The sequence below is a fragment of the Grammomys surdaster genome, unplaced genomic scaffold, assembly GCF_004785775.1.
Source record: "Grammomys surdaster isolate TR1022 unplaced genomic scaffold, NIH_TR_1.0 125985, whole genome shotgun sequence".
Classification (NCBI taxonomy): Eukaryota; Metazoa; Chordata; class Mammalia; order Rodentia; family Muridae; genus Grammomys; species Grammomys surdaster.
Window position 1 is genome coordinate 547347 of NW_021620801.1, and position 20176 is coordinate 567522.

At 37.4% G+C, this 20176-nt stretch overlaps 2 protein-coding genes across 3 annotated transcripts in view; one reads left to right on the forward strand and one right to left on the reverse strand.

Moving 5' to 3' along the window:
• The window catches only part of Ccdc122 (coiled-coil domain containing 122), a 45653-nt gene that overhangs the window by 19018 nt on the left and 6459 nt on the right, over positions 1-20176 (reverse strand). Inside the window, exons 2-7 of one of the 2 annotated variants that reach the window (XM_028754261.1) lie at positions 13322-13415; positions 13029-13035; positions 12304-12410; positions 3361-3399; positions 1238-1241; positions 258-656 (exon numbers count right to left, since the gene is read on the reverse strand). In XM_028754261.1, the coding sequence (XP_028610094.1) occupies positions 258-587 (330 nt within the window). In that variant the 5' untranslated portion in view covers positions 588-656; positions 1238-1241; positions 3361-3399; ... (1 more) ...; positions 13029-13035; positions 13322-13415. The remainder of the gene's footprint in view (positions 1-257; positions 657-1237; positions 1242-3360; positions 3400-12303; positions 12411-13028; positions 13036-13321; positions 13416-20176) is intronic. The other variant, XM_028754262.1, reaches the window with a different exon arrangement.
• On the forward strand, positions 17247-17541 carry LOC114609863 (60S ribosomal protein L38). The gene has a single exon (XM_028754263.1). The coding sequence runs from the start codon at positions 17290-17292 to the stop codon at positions 17500-17502; it is 213 nt and encodes a 70-aa protein (XP_028610096.1). The 5' UTR covers positions 17247-17289; the 3' UTR covers positions 17503-17541.

The following is a 20176-nucleotide window of genomic DNA, read 5'->3' on the forward strand; positions in this document are numbered from 1 at the left end:
TAATTGTTCACTGTGATTTTGACCATATATATTTATAAACCCACAGGTGATTTATAAATAGCTCCTTTAAGCATCTGTACATTCAGGAAACTGCTATTTAACTTATATATCTGATTACTATATGTACTTACTTAAGTTTTAAAAATTGTGAAAATAGTTTCTGAATGTAGAACTATGTGTATTTTATTAATTTGGTTATTATTTACTAGGTATACTTATAAAAAACAGGAAAGGGTTTGATAAGTATCACTTCAAACCTGTATTTGTATTGTGCAGTTCCCTTGTGAATCTTGGAGATTTTCCATAAGATCTTCTTTCATTGTCTTTAGGTTTTTGATGAGATCTCGTTTTTCATAGAGTTCAGTCATAAATGAACATTGGCTTTTTATCTCTCCTAAATTATCTTTATAAGCTTTTATTTTTATGTAATATGCATTATATTTTATCATTTGTTCTTCAAATTTTTCTTGGGCTGTTTCTGTATCAAATTTAAGTTTTAAACTTTCTGAATACAAGGATCCAATTTGAGCTTCTAAGAGTCCACACTGAAGTTTAGAATTCTCCATGGCAGCATCTTGCTGATGCATTTGCCTGTCTGTTTCTTTAGCTTCTTCAGCAATAGTCTCTATTTGTTTTTCAAGATCATGAAGTTCAACCTGTAATATATTTCATAAATATCATTAATAATTAACCAATTGTTTAAGCTGAGAGATCATTATTTTAAATCATAATGCACAAAGAAATCACAACATAAAAAAATGTACATTTATAAGATATAGAAAAAATGACTCATAATAGAAGATATGCAATAGCATAATATACATTTATTTTAGAATTATAGAAGCATCCCACGGTTGTGTATTTCTTACTTGCTCATCTAATTCTAAAGGATTAAAATTATATCATTTTATCATCTTATGTGTAAAAGAGATATTTGATTACATTAAAATGCTTTTATATGAACCAAAATTATTTGTTCAAATAAGACAGTAAGGTAAAAATTATATGGCCCAGAGTTAAGTAACCTAGAGACTTTACTGTATCTTTACTGATTTTTAACAAATCTCTATGATCACATAAAACAAGCTTAATTACCCATCCAAATGTCATTTTCTTCATTTGCAAAATAAATACAAAGGGACCTACTCTGCCTTCCCGGAACATCAGTCATTGCTTACTCATGCCTCCGTGATAAAACCGAGTTTCCATATGATCAGTTTTCCTTGGCTCTTCTTACCCAGCTCTTTCTATTTCTTCTCAGTGTCAGCAACCCCTTCAAATATGACTTCTTTAGTGTTTACTCACCATATTTTCTCTCATCATTCTCTATATACGTATTAAGCAATTAGATAAATGGTCCCATTTTATTATATTTTCTGCTGATGGTTCATAGACTATATGTGGTTATTAAGTTCTATATTCAACTGCCACAGTCCACATCAAATTCATGATGTGCCCAGATCAGACTTTTCTTCCTTCCTCTCTAACCTATTTCTATTCGTATCAGTCATCAGTTGCCACTACCATAAAACCTCAGTGACATACAAGACAGTAGTATTTATCATGGACGTGCCTGGGAGATGTTAGTGTGGCGAGGTGATGCACGTGCTTGAGAGCAGGGAGCTCTGCCTGATGGCTCTGCTGATTTTGGTAAGGTTTGCTCTTATGCCTTGGGTTTGTAGTGTTTCTTTGTTAAATGGCTTTTAGGGGAAATATACTCCAAGTTCTCTTAAACAAGGGATAGGTCTTGGCATTTCTGCAAAAGGAAAACTAAATTGTCCCATGTGAAGCTAAGCATACTTCTGATGCAGGCTACCCATGGAAAAGGTAAAAAGGAAAGAAGGAAGGCTTTGGTGAGCTGCTAAAGCCCTCAACAGTTACTATTATTATCGCTACTGTACAAAGGATAAAACTGAAGTTCACAGATGTTAAATAGGAAAGGCAACAAACCGTTGAATCCTGACTGAATCTAGGAATATTTGATACTATGGCTTGCAATTTTCATTTTATTTGCTAGATCAATAAATATACAAGGTATGTCTTTTTAATAATATAAATAGATCTAAAGTTTAGTCAATAAAAATAGAAGTTGGTAAGAATGTTATATCTAGCAAAGCCTTTTTCAAATGGAGAGGGAAATATATTTCAAAACAAGCACAAACTAAGGCAGAGCATGACCACCAACCCACTACTCCAGAAGATATTTAAAGAAATATAATGCAAAGAAAAGGAAAAAATTCAGTCTTGATAATGAGAACACAGGGGAGAATAAACTTCTGAAGAGGGATGGCTAAGCAAAGGAATCCATCATGTTCGACCCAATAAACTAGTAACCCTCTGATACTAATAGGATGGGTAATACAATTATCCAACTAGCCATAAAACTAACCAACAAAATTATTGGAATTACTAAACATCTGTCTGTAAAATAACCTTAAATGTAAATGACCTCAATTTACCAGTAAAAAAACATGGACTATCTGATTGATTTTAAAAACTAGATACAACTTTCTTTTGTCTTCAAGAAAAACACTTTACTGGTAAGGACACCCACATTGAGGGTCAAAAAATGGAAGATAATTTTTCCAGCAAACAGAAACTGAAAAAAATTGGCATATCTATTTTGCTACATGATAAAGTAGACTTTGAACCAATATTATCAAGAAAAAATGAAGAGGACCACAACATAATTAGTAAAAGGAAAAATACACGAGGAAGACAAAATAATTTAGGTACATATACATCAAACATTGAAGCTTCTATAATGGGCATAGTAAATCTCTCTATTAAAGTCATCTGAACTAGAAATCAACATAGTTCAAGTAAATACAAGTTAAATTATACTAAAACTTAAACAGACTTAACAGATACATAGAGAAGAGGCCATCCAAGAGACATGGAACACACATTCTTCTTAGCAGCTCATCAAATCTTCTCTAAAACAGCCCATATCCTAGGACACAAGTTAAGTCTTACCAAATACAAATAATCAAAGTATGTCATTGTATCTAATCAGAACAAATAATAAAATATATAAAGAGTATAGAAATATATGGAGATTAAATTGTGCAGTTCTGAATAATGGAACTGTATCAGTCAGTGGAGAAGCCAGAGAAGGACTGAAAAGTGCCTTGAGTTGAATTGTGCTGTTTTGAATAATGAAGGGTCCCCTGGGCTCAGGCGTTTACTCACTGAGTTCCCTATTCAGGAGTTTTGGGGGAGGTGGTATGCCTTGCTGGAGGAGTGCATCCTTGAGGGCAGGATTTGAGAGCTAAAAGCATCTCTCCACTTCCAGTTTACTCTCTGCTTCTACTTTTTGGTTGAAGATGAGATTTCTCAGCTTCCTGCCTACTTACCGGCTGCCACTCCTCATAGCCATTATGGGCTCTCTCTCTAAAACTGTAATCCAAAATAAATTACTTCCTTCTGTAAGTTGCCTCAGGTCCTGATATTTTATTATAGCAAAAGAAAAGTAACTAATACAGAAGTGAAAGTCAAAGCACAACTTACTAGAACCTTTGGGGTACAGCAAAGGCAGCTAAGAAGAATGTTTATAATGAATATCTACATAAAATAATTTAAAATATCCGAAATAAATAGCTTAATGATGCACCTCAATGTCCTTGAAAAATCAAAAACAATCTAAACTTAAAACCACAAATGGCAGGAAATAATAAAGATCATGGCATAAATGGAGTTTAAAAGAAAACTCTTACAAAACTACTTACAAAATTGGCTCTTTGAAAAAATAAATAATATTGACAAATTCTTAGCCAAACTAACATCAGCAACAACAAAAATAATATGGGCTACCAAGAAAATAATATGGGCTCAGCAAATAAAGGTCCTACTGCCAAGCTTGACAACTTGAATTCTATCTTCAGAAATTAAATAGTGAAAAGTGGTGATGGATTCCTTTACGTTGGGACATCAGTGTAGATACACACACTTTCACAAGTAAATAAATAAAAATGATGAGATAATACATAAGTCAACAAAATTAGAGACAAAAAGGGAGAAATTACTACACAAAGCAATAAAATATGGATTATCATTTAAAAATACTTTGAAACTCATATACCAAGAAAATATAGAAGAAATGGATACACTTCAAGATACCGATAATCTACCAAAATTAAAGTATGGACAGATATAAAGTATAAACAGATCCATAATTATCACTGAGGTTAAAGCAGCAACAGAGAAAACTTCTCACAATGAAAACTTCAGGTCCAGACGCATTCACTGACAAATTGTACTAAGCCTTTAAAGAGCTAGCACTAAGGCTCCTCTGCACTGACCATCTTCTGTCATAGGAAAGGCTTCCAGCAGTGGGACTGGGACACTCATCCAGCCACAAAACCTTCAGCTTTCAGTCGATCTCGCCTCTAAGATGTGTTAGGATAATGGTGATGTAGAGCTTGTAGGATCCCCGATATTGAGGGGGATCCCATGCTTGGCCCTGTCTAGATGGCCAGGAACCAGAGGCTAATAGCTCAGAGACCCAGGATAAAACAGACTAGGAAAAATTCAGTGAACTGTGTACTAATGATATTCTGCTATACTCATACATCATTGCTAGCTCACCTACCATCAGAGAGGCTCATCCAGTGACAGATGAAAGCAGATGCAGACTCGCAGCAGGCAAACACTAGGGAGAGTCAGGGGAATCCTGAAGAAGCTAGGGAAGGATTGCAGGAGCCACAGGGGTTGAGTGCACCACAAGAACAGAGCCCGGAGAGTCACCTAAGTAGGGCTCATGTGGGTCACAGAGATTGAAGTGACATCCATGGGCTCATTATGGGTCTGAGTTAGGTCCTCTACAATGTGTTATGGTTTTGTAACTTAGTATTCTTGTGGGGCTCCTAATGGTGAGAGAGAGTATGTGTGTGTGGGGGGGGGGGGTTGGGGGGACTCAGACTCTTTTGCTTGCTCTTGGGACCCTTTTCCTCCTACTGGGTTGCCTTGTCCAATATTGATATGAGGGTTTGTGCCTGGTCTTATTGTAACTTGATATGCTGTGATCTGTTGATATTCCTGGGAGGCCTACTTTTTTTTTTTTTAAGGGAAATAGAGAAGGAGTGGATCTAGGGGAAGTAGGGAGGAACTGGGAAAAGTAGAGGGAGGGGAAACTACTGTTGGGAACCACTTTCTACTGCTGATATAAAGGAAAAACAAAAGAATAAAAAAGACATGCATTGTTTAAACAATAGTGATAGCTATTTTAAATATAATTTATAGACACTGTGAGTACCATTTATAAGCTTTTATATAAGGCTATATAATAATAGTTTTCATATTTCACAGTTTGCATATCTGTATGCATTATGTCTTTTAGGAGAAAACAGTGAATTTTGCTCAGTAAAACACTCATATTATTTCTAAAATTATATTTTGATATTTCTCCCTTAATATGCTAAAGTATCACAGTTGCTCTGACAAAAAAACAACCAACCAAACAAACAAACAAACAAAAAACTAGTAAGGATCCTTAAGCTGTTCCAAAAACAAAAAGGGAAAGAATGCTACCAAATGCTTTCTATTATTCCAGCATTTCAGTATGTCAACAGCAGATAGGAACACAAGGAACAAAAAACTATAGACCAAGATCCTTGAAGAATATAAGTAAAAAAACCTTTCAATAAAGTTTTATCAAACTGAATTCAAGAACACATAAAGAAGATGATGTGTGTTGACCAAGTTGATTCCATTGCAAGGATGCCTTCTTAATTAGTATGAAATATGGAAATTGGTAAGTATAACACAGCACATAAGCAGATCTAAGGAAAAAAAACACAAGATCACCTCAATCAATGTGCAAAATTGTCAACTTCAATAAACAATAACAATTCATAATAAAATCCCCAAAGAAATTAGTAATAGAAGGTATATACATAACATAGTAAAGGCTATATTTGACAAACATAAGTCAACCTTATATTAAATGATTGAGAACTGAAAGCATTTAGCAATAGGAGGTATATATATCAATATCATAAAGGCTATATTTGACAAATATACAGTCAACATTATGTTAAGTAAGAGAAAAACTGAAAACATTTATTCTAAAATCTTGAGCAAGGATGCCTACTCTCTCCATTCTTTAATCTCCTTTTCAATTTTAAACAATTTTTATTTTTAATTACTCATAAATACATATGCACCTGTGTGTGAGTTTGTGCAGATGGGTGTACTATCGATGGAAGCCAAAAGACATGGATACTCTGGAGCTGGCCCTCACTAGATGCAATGCTCAGGAGAACTGGCCCCATCTCTCACCACTGACAGCACTCAGAAGAGCAGGTCCTGTACCTCTCCTGGGCAGCATAGTAGTGCTGGCACTGGTTGAGGGAGGAGGCATGGGTGAGCCAGCCCTGAGGACAAGAGCAAGCAAGAGCTGGCCCTGCCATTCATCTGCCTCGAGGAGGTGTGGGGCTGGGGGAGATGCCCTCCCCTCCGCTGCCCCACACTTCCTGTGGCAGTTGGGAAACATGCCACTGGGGTCATGAGAGCAGGTGAGTCAGTCTTATCCCTTGCCAACTACCACACCCAGGAGAGCAGGCCGTGTACCTCAGCTGAGCTACTCCGTGGAGCTGGCCCTGAGAGTGGAGGGATGGGTGAGCCAGCCCCAGCGTTGTGAGAGTAGGTGAACTCGCTTAGTCTGTCAAAAGCCGAAGCACTTGGGAGAATGCACCCTGAGCTCTGACTGGGCAGCACAGTGGAGCTGGCTCTGGAGGCATGAATGTGGGTGAGCTGGCCCCAAGGGCATGAGAGTAAGAAAGGGAACACTGCTGCCTGCTGAAGACAGCAATGGGTGACCTAGCCAGAGCAGTACTGGAGAGCTAGCCCTGGTGGTGTGGATAAGGGAGAGCTCAGGTACCACCCAGGCCCAGATTCAGGGCTCTGAGACAGCTCACCCAATCATCTGTGAACAGTCAGGAGACGTGAAAGGGCCAGTCCTGCTGTTTCAAAACTGCAGGATCTCCATGACACAGGGCATCAGGATAACCAGAAGGCGTCCCGATGAGGATCCAATATTAATAGTGTTATAGAAGCCAGAGATCTTGAACCAGACTAATGACTCATTGCAATGAACACTTGCAAGTGAAGGTGTATGAACAGAAGGATATACTGTGGGACACACTGTGACACACTACAGCATCCAGGATGAGTGTGTGTGTGCATGTGCATGTGTGTGTTACTTTAGAGAGGATATTTCAAGGGCAAACGGGAGATATGAAGGGTCGACAGGGAGATGAGAGGGACTGGGGTGCATGATGTGAAACTCACAGAGAATCAATAAAAAGTTTTTTTTTTAAATACCTAGGAATAAATCTAGAAAACAAAGTAAAAGAATCTACAGTGAAAACCCAGTCCTGGGGTAGAATTGGGGCAAAGACAAGCAAATCTCTGTAGCTGGCCAACTAGCCAGCTTATCCAAGTTGGTGACCTCCACAGTTGTTGAGAGACTCTATCTCAAAATCTAAGGAGATAAATTACTGAGGGAAGACAAGTGATGTTGACCTTCTGGCCACCATGTGCACCCACCACCCACCTACACACACACACACACACACACACACACACACACACACACACACAGAAGGATATAGGTGTAGACAAGAATTTTTCTGATTAGGTTTCTAGTAACACAGAAAATAATTCCAAGAATTGATGGGAGACTGAATGAAATTAAGATGCTTCTGCACTACAAAGGAAATAGTCATCAACAAATAGAATGGGGAAAATAATCTTTTCCACCTTGACATCAGATGAGGATTAATGTTGAGGACATACAAAGAACTGCCAACATTAAATATCAAAAACTCAAATCAATAAATGGGTGTATGGCATGAACAGACAGTTCTCTAAACAGGAAATACAGATGGCCAATAGATCCCCGAAAAAGTATTCATCACCACTAGTCATCAGACAGCTACAAATCAGTATTTCCTTTGGATTCCATATCATCTCAGTCAGAATGGGTCTGACAAGTAAAACAAACAAAAAACAAATGCTAGGGAGGACACAGAGAAAGATGAAAGCTTATTGAATGACAACTTGTATGGTCATTCTAGAGTCAGTATGTAGTTCTGAAATATCTCTGCAAATAGAGCTATGGTATGAACCAGCTACACTACTCTCTTGTTCATACCTGAAGTAATCTAAATTGCACATTCAGTTTATAGCTGTACTTGCTTCAAAAGTCAGGAAGTGGAGCCAGCCTAGATGTCTATTAGATCACGGAATAAAAAAAATACAACACACACACACACACACACCCCGCACACCAGAATTTTATGCAGAACTACAGGAAAATTAAACTGTGATATTTTCAGGAAAATGCATGCAACTGGAAACCATTGCATTGAGTAAAATAAACTAGTTTCAGAAAAAGCAAGACACATTTTCTCTCGTGTGGGGAAAGAGTGTACATGCGCATGTATGTGTGTGTGTGTGTGTGTGTGTGTAGGTTATGAAACTTAGAAAGAGGATCGTGAGAGAGGAAGAAGATATCCTAAGAGAGGTGGGAAACAGAGAAGATAATGAAATACATGGAAAGAGAAAGCAGAAATGTTGACTGGCGAAGAGAAGCCACTTGAGAGGGAACAGGTAGAGTGCAGAGGAGTGGATGAAGTAAATGGCTGGTTTTTGTCTTAAATGAGCATTGGCTGGCTGCAAGGACATTTACGCTGGCTTTCACTGGGTTGGCTGGGGTGTATTGATTTTGTCTTATATGCATTAAGCTACAGAGATATGTCCTTCACACAACAGCAAACACAGAAAAGTGGAAGTGTGACTACGTATGTCCTTCTCACATCAGCAAACACAGAAAAGTGGAAGTGTGACTACATAACACTTTCCTAAGCTTTTGCTTGGCTCACTTGGGCTATACTCTAGATAGTCATATGACCAGAGTCATGTTCAAGGGATGGAAATGTGTCCATCATAATGGGAATACACAGTAACTATTATAAATTATGAAAGAAAACAGGTTAATTGAAAAAAGATAACATGAATTTGCTCTTCAGAGTGAGCCTTATTAGGAGAGCCACAGGTTCATGGACATAGACAGCCATGATGAGGGACTTAAAGTAGGAGAACACTAGGAGAGTTACAGCATCATACCCATAGACAGCCATGGGAGAGCTCTGAAAGCACAGGGGGGAGCCTTTAGGTACCCAGTTCCCTTCAGATCCTGAGAACAAGGGAGTTTCTCTGTATTATAGGGTTTTGTTTTAGAGAGGAGACGTAGAGTGGGGAATGGGAAAGCTCCACACCATATGACCTAGTCTGGCTTGGCCCAGCCTGCTTGCTGTGAGTTAGGAAAACACTGATAAACATCAAGCTGCAATTCAAGGTTGTCCTGGATCTCAGGGGCATCATAGCTACAAATGGGAGGTAGACAACAGAATTCTCTGTAAGATCTATGAGGTCACAGCCCACTCTAATCAACTGTGGGTGGCAATTATCTGAATTCTAAAAAGAAAGGCAACTAGAGGATCTGTAAACTAACAATAATAATATGATACAATGTGTATTTATACAGATACACAAAGAGTCGAGACCAAAAGTACACATTAGCACATTCTGATATCACAAACGTAGGTAACAGGACCCACCTTGAGAAACAATCTTTATTTTGTTTAATCTATATCCTTCTTGTTTATTTCTGAATTTAACTGTTCATCGAATCCCATATTAAGTCGCACTTAAACAACTGCAGGACACTCAGCGACCTTCTTTATTGTCCCTATTACCATTCCTTTTTTGTTTTTTTTTTTTGTCTTGTTTTGTTTTGTTTTTTTGAGACAGGGTTTCTCTGTGTAGCCCTGGCTGTCCTGGAACTCACTCTGTAGACCAGGCTAGCCTCAAACTCTCAAACTCAGAAATCCACCTGCCTCTGCCTCCCAAGTGCTGGGATTAAAGGGGTGCGCCACCACTGCCAGGCCCCTATTACCATTCCTAATTTGCTGTGAGTTTTTGTCACAAATAGATGTCGAAACAAGTACTTTTTATAGACTCTAGAATTCTCTCTCTATAACAAAGTTTTTAATTGAATCTTTGCTTTAAAATCCATGTGAAAAAAATCCATGTGAATCTTATCAACTCAGAATAAAATACAAGTCTCTTATCACCGTGTGTATCTTCCATCACTTCTCAAAACCTTGTCTATGCTATGCCATTTCCCAAGTACCTCGAGTGCTGTGAATGCCCCAGTGCTATGTCAAGACTGGATGAACTCTCTGGAATCTTAGCCCCCAACCCCTCTCTCTATAATCTTGTCCTGGGTAGTCAATACTCCACCTGTCCTTTATACCGTGACTTTGAAAGATCACTTGTCTAGTCTTCTATGTTGATGATGCTATGTGTCATGCAATTATTTGTTTGATTTTTTTGTATTCCTCCCCAACAAGGCATGAGCAGTACAAGAGTAAACACAATGTTCTGTAAAATTTTTACTCAAAAATAGGTTCTTGGCATAAATAAATAAATAAATAAAATATCTGAAGTTTTATTTTAAAAAGTTGTTATAAGAAATTCGTTATAGAAATCTAAGACATTGCTTTGTATTATATCCTATTTTTCAAATATATTTTTAGGAGTGACTAACATAAGGAGAATACTTATAAACAATCTATACTACATTAACAAAATTATTACCATTATATATCTATGAATATGCTAATACTTAAGTAAATGTCAAAATCAAATCTTACTGCCCACTGTGTCCCTCGAAATGCTATCTCCTATATAATTACAAGCTTGCTCTAATACAAACCCCTTACAGTCATACTCAGTTATCCTCTCCATTTTACAAAGGAGAAGGAAGAGGCAATGGCAAATTAAACTGTAAGGCTAAATATGCAAATCTAGCCTTGAGAGCAGGAGAGTTCAACTCCAGAGCATACTCTTCATTTCTGTGATCCATTTAATAATGTCTTTACAAACATGCTTTCCTTTTATAATCACATTCATAGTATGTACTTATATTCAATTATGCTTCATGCAAGACCAAGATGGCTCCATGTGATGAGAGACCATCATGAAGAAAAAGAACATAGAGAAAAGCTACTTGAAGCATTTACTGACAACTAATCGCTCAAATGCCACAGCTTTCCTAGCTTATATGGTTTTACTAGTTTCTTCAATGTATGGTTTAATGGGCAAAACACCACAGGGATGAATTTAAATGACTCTATGTGATGTGTCAGATTTTATGTACTTACACTACAGCCATGATGACTATGTAGCTGCAATGATACCATATGGGAGTGTAAGAGATTCTATAAACCCAAATCATTCATATAGACTACTGTGGGAAAACAGAAAATTTGAGGGAATAAATATTAATTTAACATGAACCTCCTAATACTTTACTTTTCTTTGTGGTGGTGCGTGTGTTCGTGTGTGTGTGTGTGTGTGTGTGTGTGTCTGTGTCTGTGTGTGTCTGTGTGTGTCTGTGTGTGTGTCTCCTGTGTCTGTGAACATGCATGTATGTATGTACATACATTGGAAAACTCTAGGACAACCTCTAATGTTCTTCCTCAAGCACCATCTACTTTATTTTATGGGACAGGGTCTCTCAGTGGCTTGGAGCTTGCCAAGTAGGCTAGGTTGGATAGCCAGTAAGCCACAGGGACCGGCCTTTCTCCATCCCCAAGGCACATGCCAACATCTCCAGCTTTGTCACATGGGTCCTGGCTAACAAACTCAGGTTCTCGAGCTTCTGTGTTGTAGAGAAATGGCCTGAGGTGACTTCTCCCAGCCTGCTAGCTCCTCAGTGACTGAAGGATATCTCTGAATCCCAGAACACTGGGACACCGAGAAAGCATACTTTCTCAGCAGAGAATTCTGATGTTCTGTGAAGTAAGCTGCATGCCTGAGGAAGTGGCCTTCATGATCATTTTTCTCATGAGAAAAATCTTTTGTTTTAATTAAACTAAGCAACACTTAAAAGAGTTAGACCACAGACAGATTTCTCAGTCTGCAAGGAGGTTTAGGTCACCTTAACCCTAGACAAACTACTGTTTGAGAAACAGAAGCTGTTGAGAATTAGAAGCTGTGAGAAATCTTTATTCTGCTTGCCTATAAAGGATGCTGGAGAATTCAATAAAGTATGCACAGTTCACAGTTACTCTGCATCCCATGTCCTGATTGCTGCCATCGTACTCAGGGACCCCAATGCACTAGACATTGACAGTGTGTCAGCACATCACTGACTGAACTGCCACCCATATTTTCTTCATAAGTTACAGTTCACTAAAAAAAGCATTTAATGTATCATATGAAATTAATTACCTGCAAATGGAACAGAATTTTTTTATGTTTTTCTATTTCTGATGTTTGTGACTGTTGTTGTTTTGCGACTTGCTCTACAGCCTTAGTTAATGAAGATGCTGTGTCTTCTTTAACCACATCTAGACAAAAGAAAAAGGTATTTCATAAAAATTAAATGAAGACACTTTAAGAAAGTCATATTTCTTTCCATAAATTCATTAGAAACTTGATTTGTTTTTATAAATAACTAAATTTAGGATTGACAGTGTCCTTTTTAAGTTCTAAGCAAACTCAAGAACAAGGCAATAGTAACGCCACTGCAAGGTTGCTCACCTCAGTATGATACCAGTTCTTTATAGGACAGAGTGAATGGGACTGTCTTCGTTTCTTAATCTAGACCTCTTGCACATGTATTATAACTACAGTACTACCACAGTAAGTGAGAACCACTTATAGTTTATTGTTTTTTAGTATGATTGCTCCTGACTTTTAAAATCATTTACTTTTTGAAATTACAACTCAAACTTTCTCCAAGTCCTCCCATGTTCCCCTCTTGCCCTTTTTCTCAAATTTATGGCTTTTCCCTATTAATTTTTGTTACACACATATATACAAACATACATATATGCGTACACATGCATCACACACACACACTACATATATATATATATATGTATATATATATATATATATATGTACAATCTTCTCAGTCTATATAATGTGATTTGCCCATATGTTTTTAAGACTGACTAGCTGGCATTGGATAACCAATTGGTGCCCTCTACCATGGGGAAGACCCCCTACACACACACACACACACACTATACTTAGTTGTGTAGTCCTCTTTTCTGAGTGTTATATAAACCACATGAGCCCTCTGTGTGATTATTCCTGATGAAATATGACTGTGTCCTTCTCCTCTCACTTTCTACTAATTTTATCCCCAGGATCCTGTCATTCCTTTCTGTCACTGCTCCTGAGCAACCAGCTGCTCAACTAAGATCAATTCCTTATCTGTTCAGCTAAGACACCTCCTTACCTTCTGTAGGAATGACTTCCTTCTTCCTTTCTGCGTCTCCTGACATTCTTTGTCTGGTAATTCTTTTCCCTGGATTGGTTTGTTTTCTTTTCTCCTACAAAACAATATATCTATGTTGATAATGTTTCAATTTTTCTTTTTTCCTGTCACATATTCATAATCCTGACAGTTGTTAAATACATTACAAAGATAATCAAGGAGTGGTCACCATTGCTTCCAACAATGCACTGAGATTTAGGAAGGAAAGAAAAACTGTATTTAAGTTTTGTCTTTGCTTTTCAGCCACTAGGATCTTGAAGAAGTTTTTTCTTTTATCTTCAGTGTCTTCACCTGTGAAGCCCCACAGGGCCAAGGTAATAATTAAAGATATTATAACATAATCTTAAGTGTGATGTATGTGTGTGTGTATATGCGTGTATTACGCACATATGCACGAGTGCATGCACACACACACACACAATATCTGACATATGTTGGGTAGTTATGATTAGCAGTAGGAATGTCAAGTACTATGTTGAAATAGATTTAACCAGCACATGCAAGAAACAATTCCAAAAACATCTAAAAATTTATGTTCAATGTTATTTTGACCATGGCAGGTCCTGGTCCTAAGCAGGTTTGCAGCCTATTTGTTTATCTTTTATTTAGGAGCAACTGATAAGATGAAGGCAGAGACTTTATTCCATCAAAAAGGAAGATAAAGAATCACACTAACACAAGAGTGTCAAGGTCACAGGACAGGAATGTTGCAGGTCTCAGGAAAACCAGCATCAGAATGTACCTGTCCCCAAAGAAAATGATACAAGTTCTCATGATGATATAAACGGATTCAATGTCAACAAATTCCACTGAGATTGGAAGTTGCCATTTGTACATGAAGAATTTTCTAGTCAGTTGACTATTTGTTAGCAAAAGCCCATGATTTTTTATAGGTGTTCTAAATCTTACCTATACTAAAGTGATTCCAAATTTTTCATGACAAAACAAAAACAACAACAAAAAAACCAAAAACAAAAAACCAAGAAACATTATACCAAAACTCAGCACACGCGACAAAGCATCCATAGAGAGGTTTCAGCAATCGCCAAGCATCTTCCCTAAGGATTAAATGCAACATAACACACAACACAATATACGCACACATACACACACATGCGCACACATGTATAAGCACACACATACATACATGAGTATTACACATGCCTTCTAAACTAAAATTTAAATGACTAAGATGTTTTCCATAAACAAAAAGAAATAAAACCAAAATTGCTTCCTAGGTAAGGAGATTGAAACCTATGTAGAAATATCTTACCCTGAGCAGAAGGAACCCTGAAAGTTTGACTAGCAGACTGTCATCATCTGGATATTTTCTTGTCTTCAAGTCACTTCCTTTCTTTCTTCCTTCCTTCCTTCCTTCCTTCCTTCCTTCCTTCCTTCCTTCCTTCCTAATGTCTTCTTGACTCTGAGTCCATTCTGTGTTCATACCTCTGCTCCAGATCCTTCCCTCATTGCACACAGAACTGCCTCAGATTAATATTGGTAGGATTACATTCTCTAGCTTATTTGTTAGGTTTTGTGGTCAAAGACTTTAAATTACCTACCTGACTTGCAAATGCATACTTTATACTTAGTCCAGCGCTTTCATTGACTATATTGCTGAGCTTCTTTCATGCCTACTTGTACTGAACACTAAGTACTTCAGATTTTTAAAGTATTATATATAATATTTATTCTGCTCTTGGTAGTGTTCTAAGTATTTTATCTATATGAACTCATCTGACTCTATGAGGTAGATATTTATAGAAAACCCCTCTGAGGCACAAACAGATCAAGGAATTTATACAGTCAGGTAGCTATAGTGATGTTACCTGAATTCATTTATTTTGGTACCAAGGTTCATATTCTTAATGCTGTGTTAGGGGACTACTTTTGAGAGGGTAGAATCTTCACTTATGTATCACTTCAGAATCAAATTAGATTGTTAATCTTTTTCCCCTAGTGCTGGGGGTTTGAACCCAGTGGCACAATCTGCCTAAAGTTGGACATTATACTTAATATCTATCCTAACTCAGTCTTTAGGAAGTCTTCAGGCTTTGAAATAATTCCTTACTATAAAGATGTATCACCACTGAGCTTGATGCATCCCTTAAATAGATGCAAATACATGCCCCAACTCATCCTTTGTGTTCCCTGAAACTCAAACTCCACCTAGATCTCTATGGTGGAACATTTAAAAAAGAAAGGAAGGAAGGAAGGAAGGAAGGAAGGAAGGAAGGAAGGAAGGAAGGGGAAGGGGAAGGGGAAAGGGGAAGGGGAAGGGGAAGGGGAAAAGGGAAGAGGAAGGGGAAAAGGGAAGGGGAAGGGGAAGGGGAAGGGGAAGGGGAAGGGAAGAAGGAAGGAAGGAAGGAAGGAAGAAAGAAAGAAAGAAAGAAAGAAAGAAAGAAAGAAAGAAAGAAAAGAGAAAGACTAGAAAAGCAAACAATCTACTGCCATCTACTGATATTTAATTGGAATTACATCAATCTATACAAAGAATCGTAGTAAGCATATTACTAGATTCCAACCAAAAGAAATTCATAAATCATATTTATTAAAATATTCAATATATTAGAAGCTGGGAAGATGGATAAACACTTGCCCTAGACTGATCATAAGATGGAAGGACAGATTTTTATATCCTTCCTGTCTTCCATTTTGATCTCTCCAGTCTCATAGTCAGTCCTGTAACGGATGGCTTGCAGAGGTTACTCTTCCCACACTACCTCCACTCCCTGGGGAATCCACCTCTTGGAAGCAGTCTCCCCTGCTTCTAGCCTTCCCTTCTAGCTCATCTCCATTCCTTCCTGTCAGCAGGCAATACCCAGAAACTCTTTCTATCTTGGACCCCTAGTGGTCACACGGTTGATCTTGGACTCAGGAAGGTGATTTTCACTACCCCTCTGGTCCTCCATTATTCTCTGTCCAGCAGCAACCGGCTTTTAGAGCTCCTCCTCCCATCTCAACATCATTTACTGAAGACCACAACTGTTGGTACAGATTCGGGATCCCTCTAGCTCTTTTATCCCTGTCTCTCCAGGCTTAATCTTCCTCTTACTACAGCCTACTTGCAAAAGCCCCACCTCTTACCACAATCCACTACCTGGGGACTCCACCTATTGGTGTGAACCAGATCCCCCTAACTCTTTGACATTTCTCCTCTCAGTCCTCCTTCCTTAGCCTATCCCCATTCCTTTCTGTCACCAACCAACTTGTGGATGCATTCGGTATGAGGGACATCTACCCAATTTGCCTAGGATCCAGAAAGGGCAACAGCAACCAAAGAATAGGACACCCACCCAACAAAGACAACACCAGATGTCAAAACTAGAAATACCTTAATCATCATAACTGCAGATGCCTAGACTCTAGTACAAAACACGTTAACTATCAAAATAATATGCCTCTACCAGAAACCACTAACCTTACTGTAGTCGGCCTTAAGGACTGTAATAAATCTGAAGCACAAGACAAGGACTTCACGACAACAATTATGAACATACTTAAGGACCTTAAATGGGACGAATAAATGCCATAATGGAGACCATGAAAAAACAAAGAAACAGTTGAATGAAATAATAAAAAATTAAAAGTGAAAGAATTTAACAAAGAAATATAATCACTAAAGAAAACCCAAACTGAAATAAAACTGGAAGTAAAAAATTTAGAAAGTCAAAAGCCTCAGAGTTAAACCTCACCAACAAGACATGGAAGAGAGAATTTTGAGTTTTGAAGAGAAAGTAGAAGAAATAAATACTTCAGTTAAAAAAATTAAATATCTAGGAATTTGGACCACTATGACAAGACCAGATCTACAAATAATAGAGAATTTCGAGTTTTGAAGAGAAAGTATAAATACTTCAGTTAAAAAAATATTAAACAGTGAGTGTTTTTTGGGCAGGTGAGGACGCCAGAGCCGAACGCCCGTCGCCATGCCTCGGAAAATTGAGGAAATCAAGGACTTTCTGCTCACGGCCCGACGGAAGGACGCCAAGTCCGTCAAGATCAAGAAGAACAAGGATAACGTGAAGTTCAAGGTCCGCTGCAGCAGGTACTTGTACACCCTGGTCATCACAGACAAGGAGAAGGCCGAGAAGCTGAAGCAGTCCCTGCCCCCAGGTTTGGCAGTGAAGGAGCTGAAATGAACCAGACCTCTGAATATGACTATTAAAAACCCTGAAAAGTCAAAAAAAATATTAAACATCTAGGAATTTGGAACACTATGACAAGACCAGATCTACAAATAATAGAGATTTAAAAAAAGGATGAGAAATTCAGGTCAAAGGCATAGGAAATACTTTTTAACAAAATCATATATGAAAATTTCCCCAACCTAAAGAAGAAGGTGCCAACCAAGGTATAAGAAGTATAGAGAACAACATCAAATAGACAGGACCAAAAAAGAAATTCCCATGACATAATAATCAAAACACTAAGCATATAGAACAAAGAATGTTAAAACCTGCAAGGGCAAAAGACCAAGTCACATATAAGTAGGAAGGCCAATTAGAATAACACTACACTTTTCAATACAGACTTACAGTCTGGACAAATGTTTTACAAACTCCAAGAGACCACAGATGCTGTCCCAGACTACAATATCCAACAAAAATGTCAATCACAATCAACAGAGAAAGAAAAACATTCCATGATAAAACAAAATTTAAGCAACTTCTACCAACCCAGCATACAGAAGGCATTAGAGGGAAAACTTCAGTCCAAAGATGTTAATTACACCTAAAACCACAAAAAAAAAAAAAAATCTCAAAACACTAAGTTGAAGAGAGGAGAAAAAACCCACATCATAACAACAAAACAAACACAGTTCATTGATATCTCTCTATATTAATAGGATAAATTCTTCAATAAAAAGTCATAGACTAACTGATTGGATTAAAAAACAGGATCTTTCTATTGCATTTAAGAGACACTTAGCCATCAAAGACAGACACTACCTTAGGATAAAAGGATGCAATAAGGTATTCCATGCAAATGGACCAAGAAACAAGCAGGTATAGCCCTTTTAATATCTGACAAAATAAACTTCAAACCAAAACTGATCAGGAGAGGGAATAATACTATATACACATCAAAGGAAAAATACATAACTCACTACTGAATGAAAAAATGGGTAAAGACAGAAATCAAGAAGGAACTTAAAAGCACTTTAGAAACAAATGCTAATGAAAGTACCACACATTCAAACCTATGGAACACAATGAAGGCAAATCTAAAAGACAAGTTCATAGCCCTAATGCTTACATCAAAAAACTTGAAAAGATCCATATTAGTAACTTACAAGCAGCACACCTGGAAGCTCTTAAATAATAAGAAGAGACAACACCTCGAAAAGAGTAGATAGATAGATAGATAGATAGATAGATAAATAGATAGATAGATAGCAAGAAATAACCAAACTCAGGGTTGAAATCAATGAAACAGAAACAAATAACTACAACAACAAAAATCACAATCAATGAACAAAAAGTTAGCTCTTTGAGAAAATATGTAAAATTGAAAAACCCTTACCCAACTTAACTAAGACACACATCAAAGATCCAAATTAGAGATGAAAGAGGATACATTACAACAGACACTAAGGAAATCCAAGGAATCATAAGGATATATTTATTTAAAAAAAAATCTGTACTCTGCCAAACAAGAAAAAAAGATTTCTTGATATACACCAACCACCAAAGTTAAATCATGAAGCACTTTAAACAGATCCATATCCTCTACTGAAGTAGAAGCAGTAATTAAAATAATTAAAAGCCTCTCAACCCAAAACAAAACAAAAAACTAAACCAAAAAAGAAAAAGAAAAAGAAAGCCTATAAAGATGGATTCAGCTCAGAATTCTACCAGTAATTCAAAGAATTAACACTAATACTTCTCCTCAGAGTATTTCACAAAATAACAACTGAAGGAACAGTTCCTAATTCTTTTTATAAGGCCACTATTACCCTGATTACTGACCATAAAAAGAACCAACAAAAAAGAAAATTATAGACCAATAGATCTTATAAACATAGATGCAAAAATTCTAAATAAAATACTTGCTAATTGAATCCAAGAATACTTAAAAAAATTATCCACCATGATCATGTTGGTTTCATCACAATAATGAAGGGACAGTTCAACATACATAAATCTATAAACATGCTGGGCAGTAGGGGCGCATACCTCTAATCCCAGCACTTGGGAGGCAGAGGCAGGCAGATTTCTGAGCTCAAGGCCAGCCTGGTCTACAGAGTGAGTTCCAGGACAGCCAGGGCTACACAAAGAGAAACCCTGTCTCGAAAAAAAAAAAAATCTATAAACATAACTTACCACATAAACAAACTGAAAGACAAAACATACACACCATCTCATTAGATGCAGAAAAGGCCTTTGGGAGGAAAAATCTAACATCCTTTGATGATAAAAGTCCTAGGGAGATATTAGGGATACATGTGACATGCTTCAACATAATAAAGGCAATTTACAGAAAGCCCACAGCCAGCATTAACCTGATTGAAGAGAAAATCAAAACATTTCCATTAAAATCAAGAACAAGAAAAGGATGTTCACTTTCTCCCTGCTTGCTCAGTATAGCACTGGAAGCCGAAACTGGAGCAGAAGACTTAACTAGACAAGTGAAGGAGAAACGGGTGTTACAAATAGCAAAGGGAGAAGTAGCTTTATTTGCAGAAGACAGGTTTATATAGAAAAGATCCTAAAAACTACACCAGGAAATCTCTAGGACTCATAAAAATGTTCAGTAAGGTGGTAGGAAACAAAAATAACACAAATAGATCAGAAGCTTTCCTATATATAAATG

What these genes read in the sequence shown, in the direction of transcription:
- LOC114609863 (XM_028754263.1), top strand. Translation starts at nt 17,290, where the DNA reads ATGCCTCGGAAAATTGAGGAAATCAAGGACTTTCTGCTCACGGCCCGA.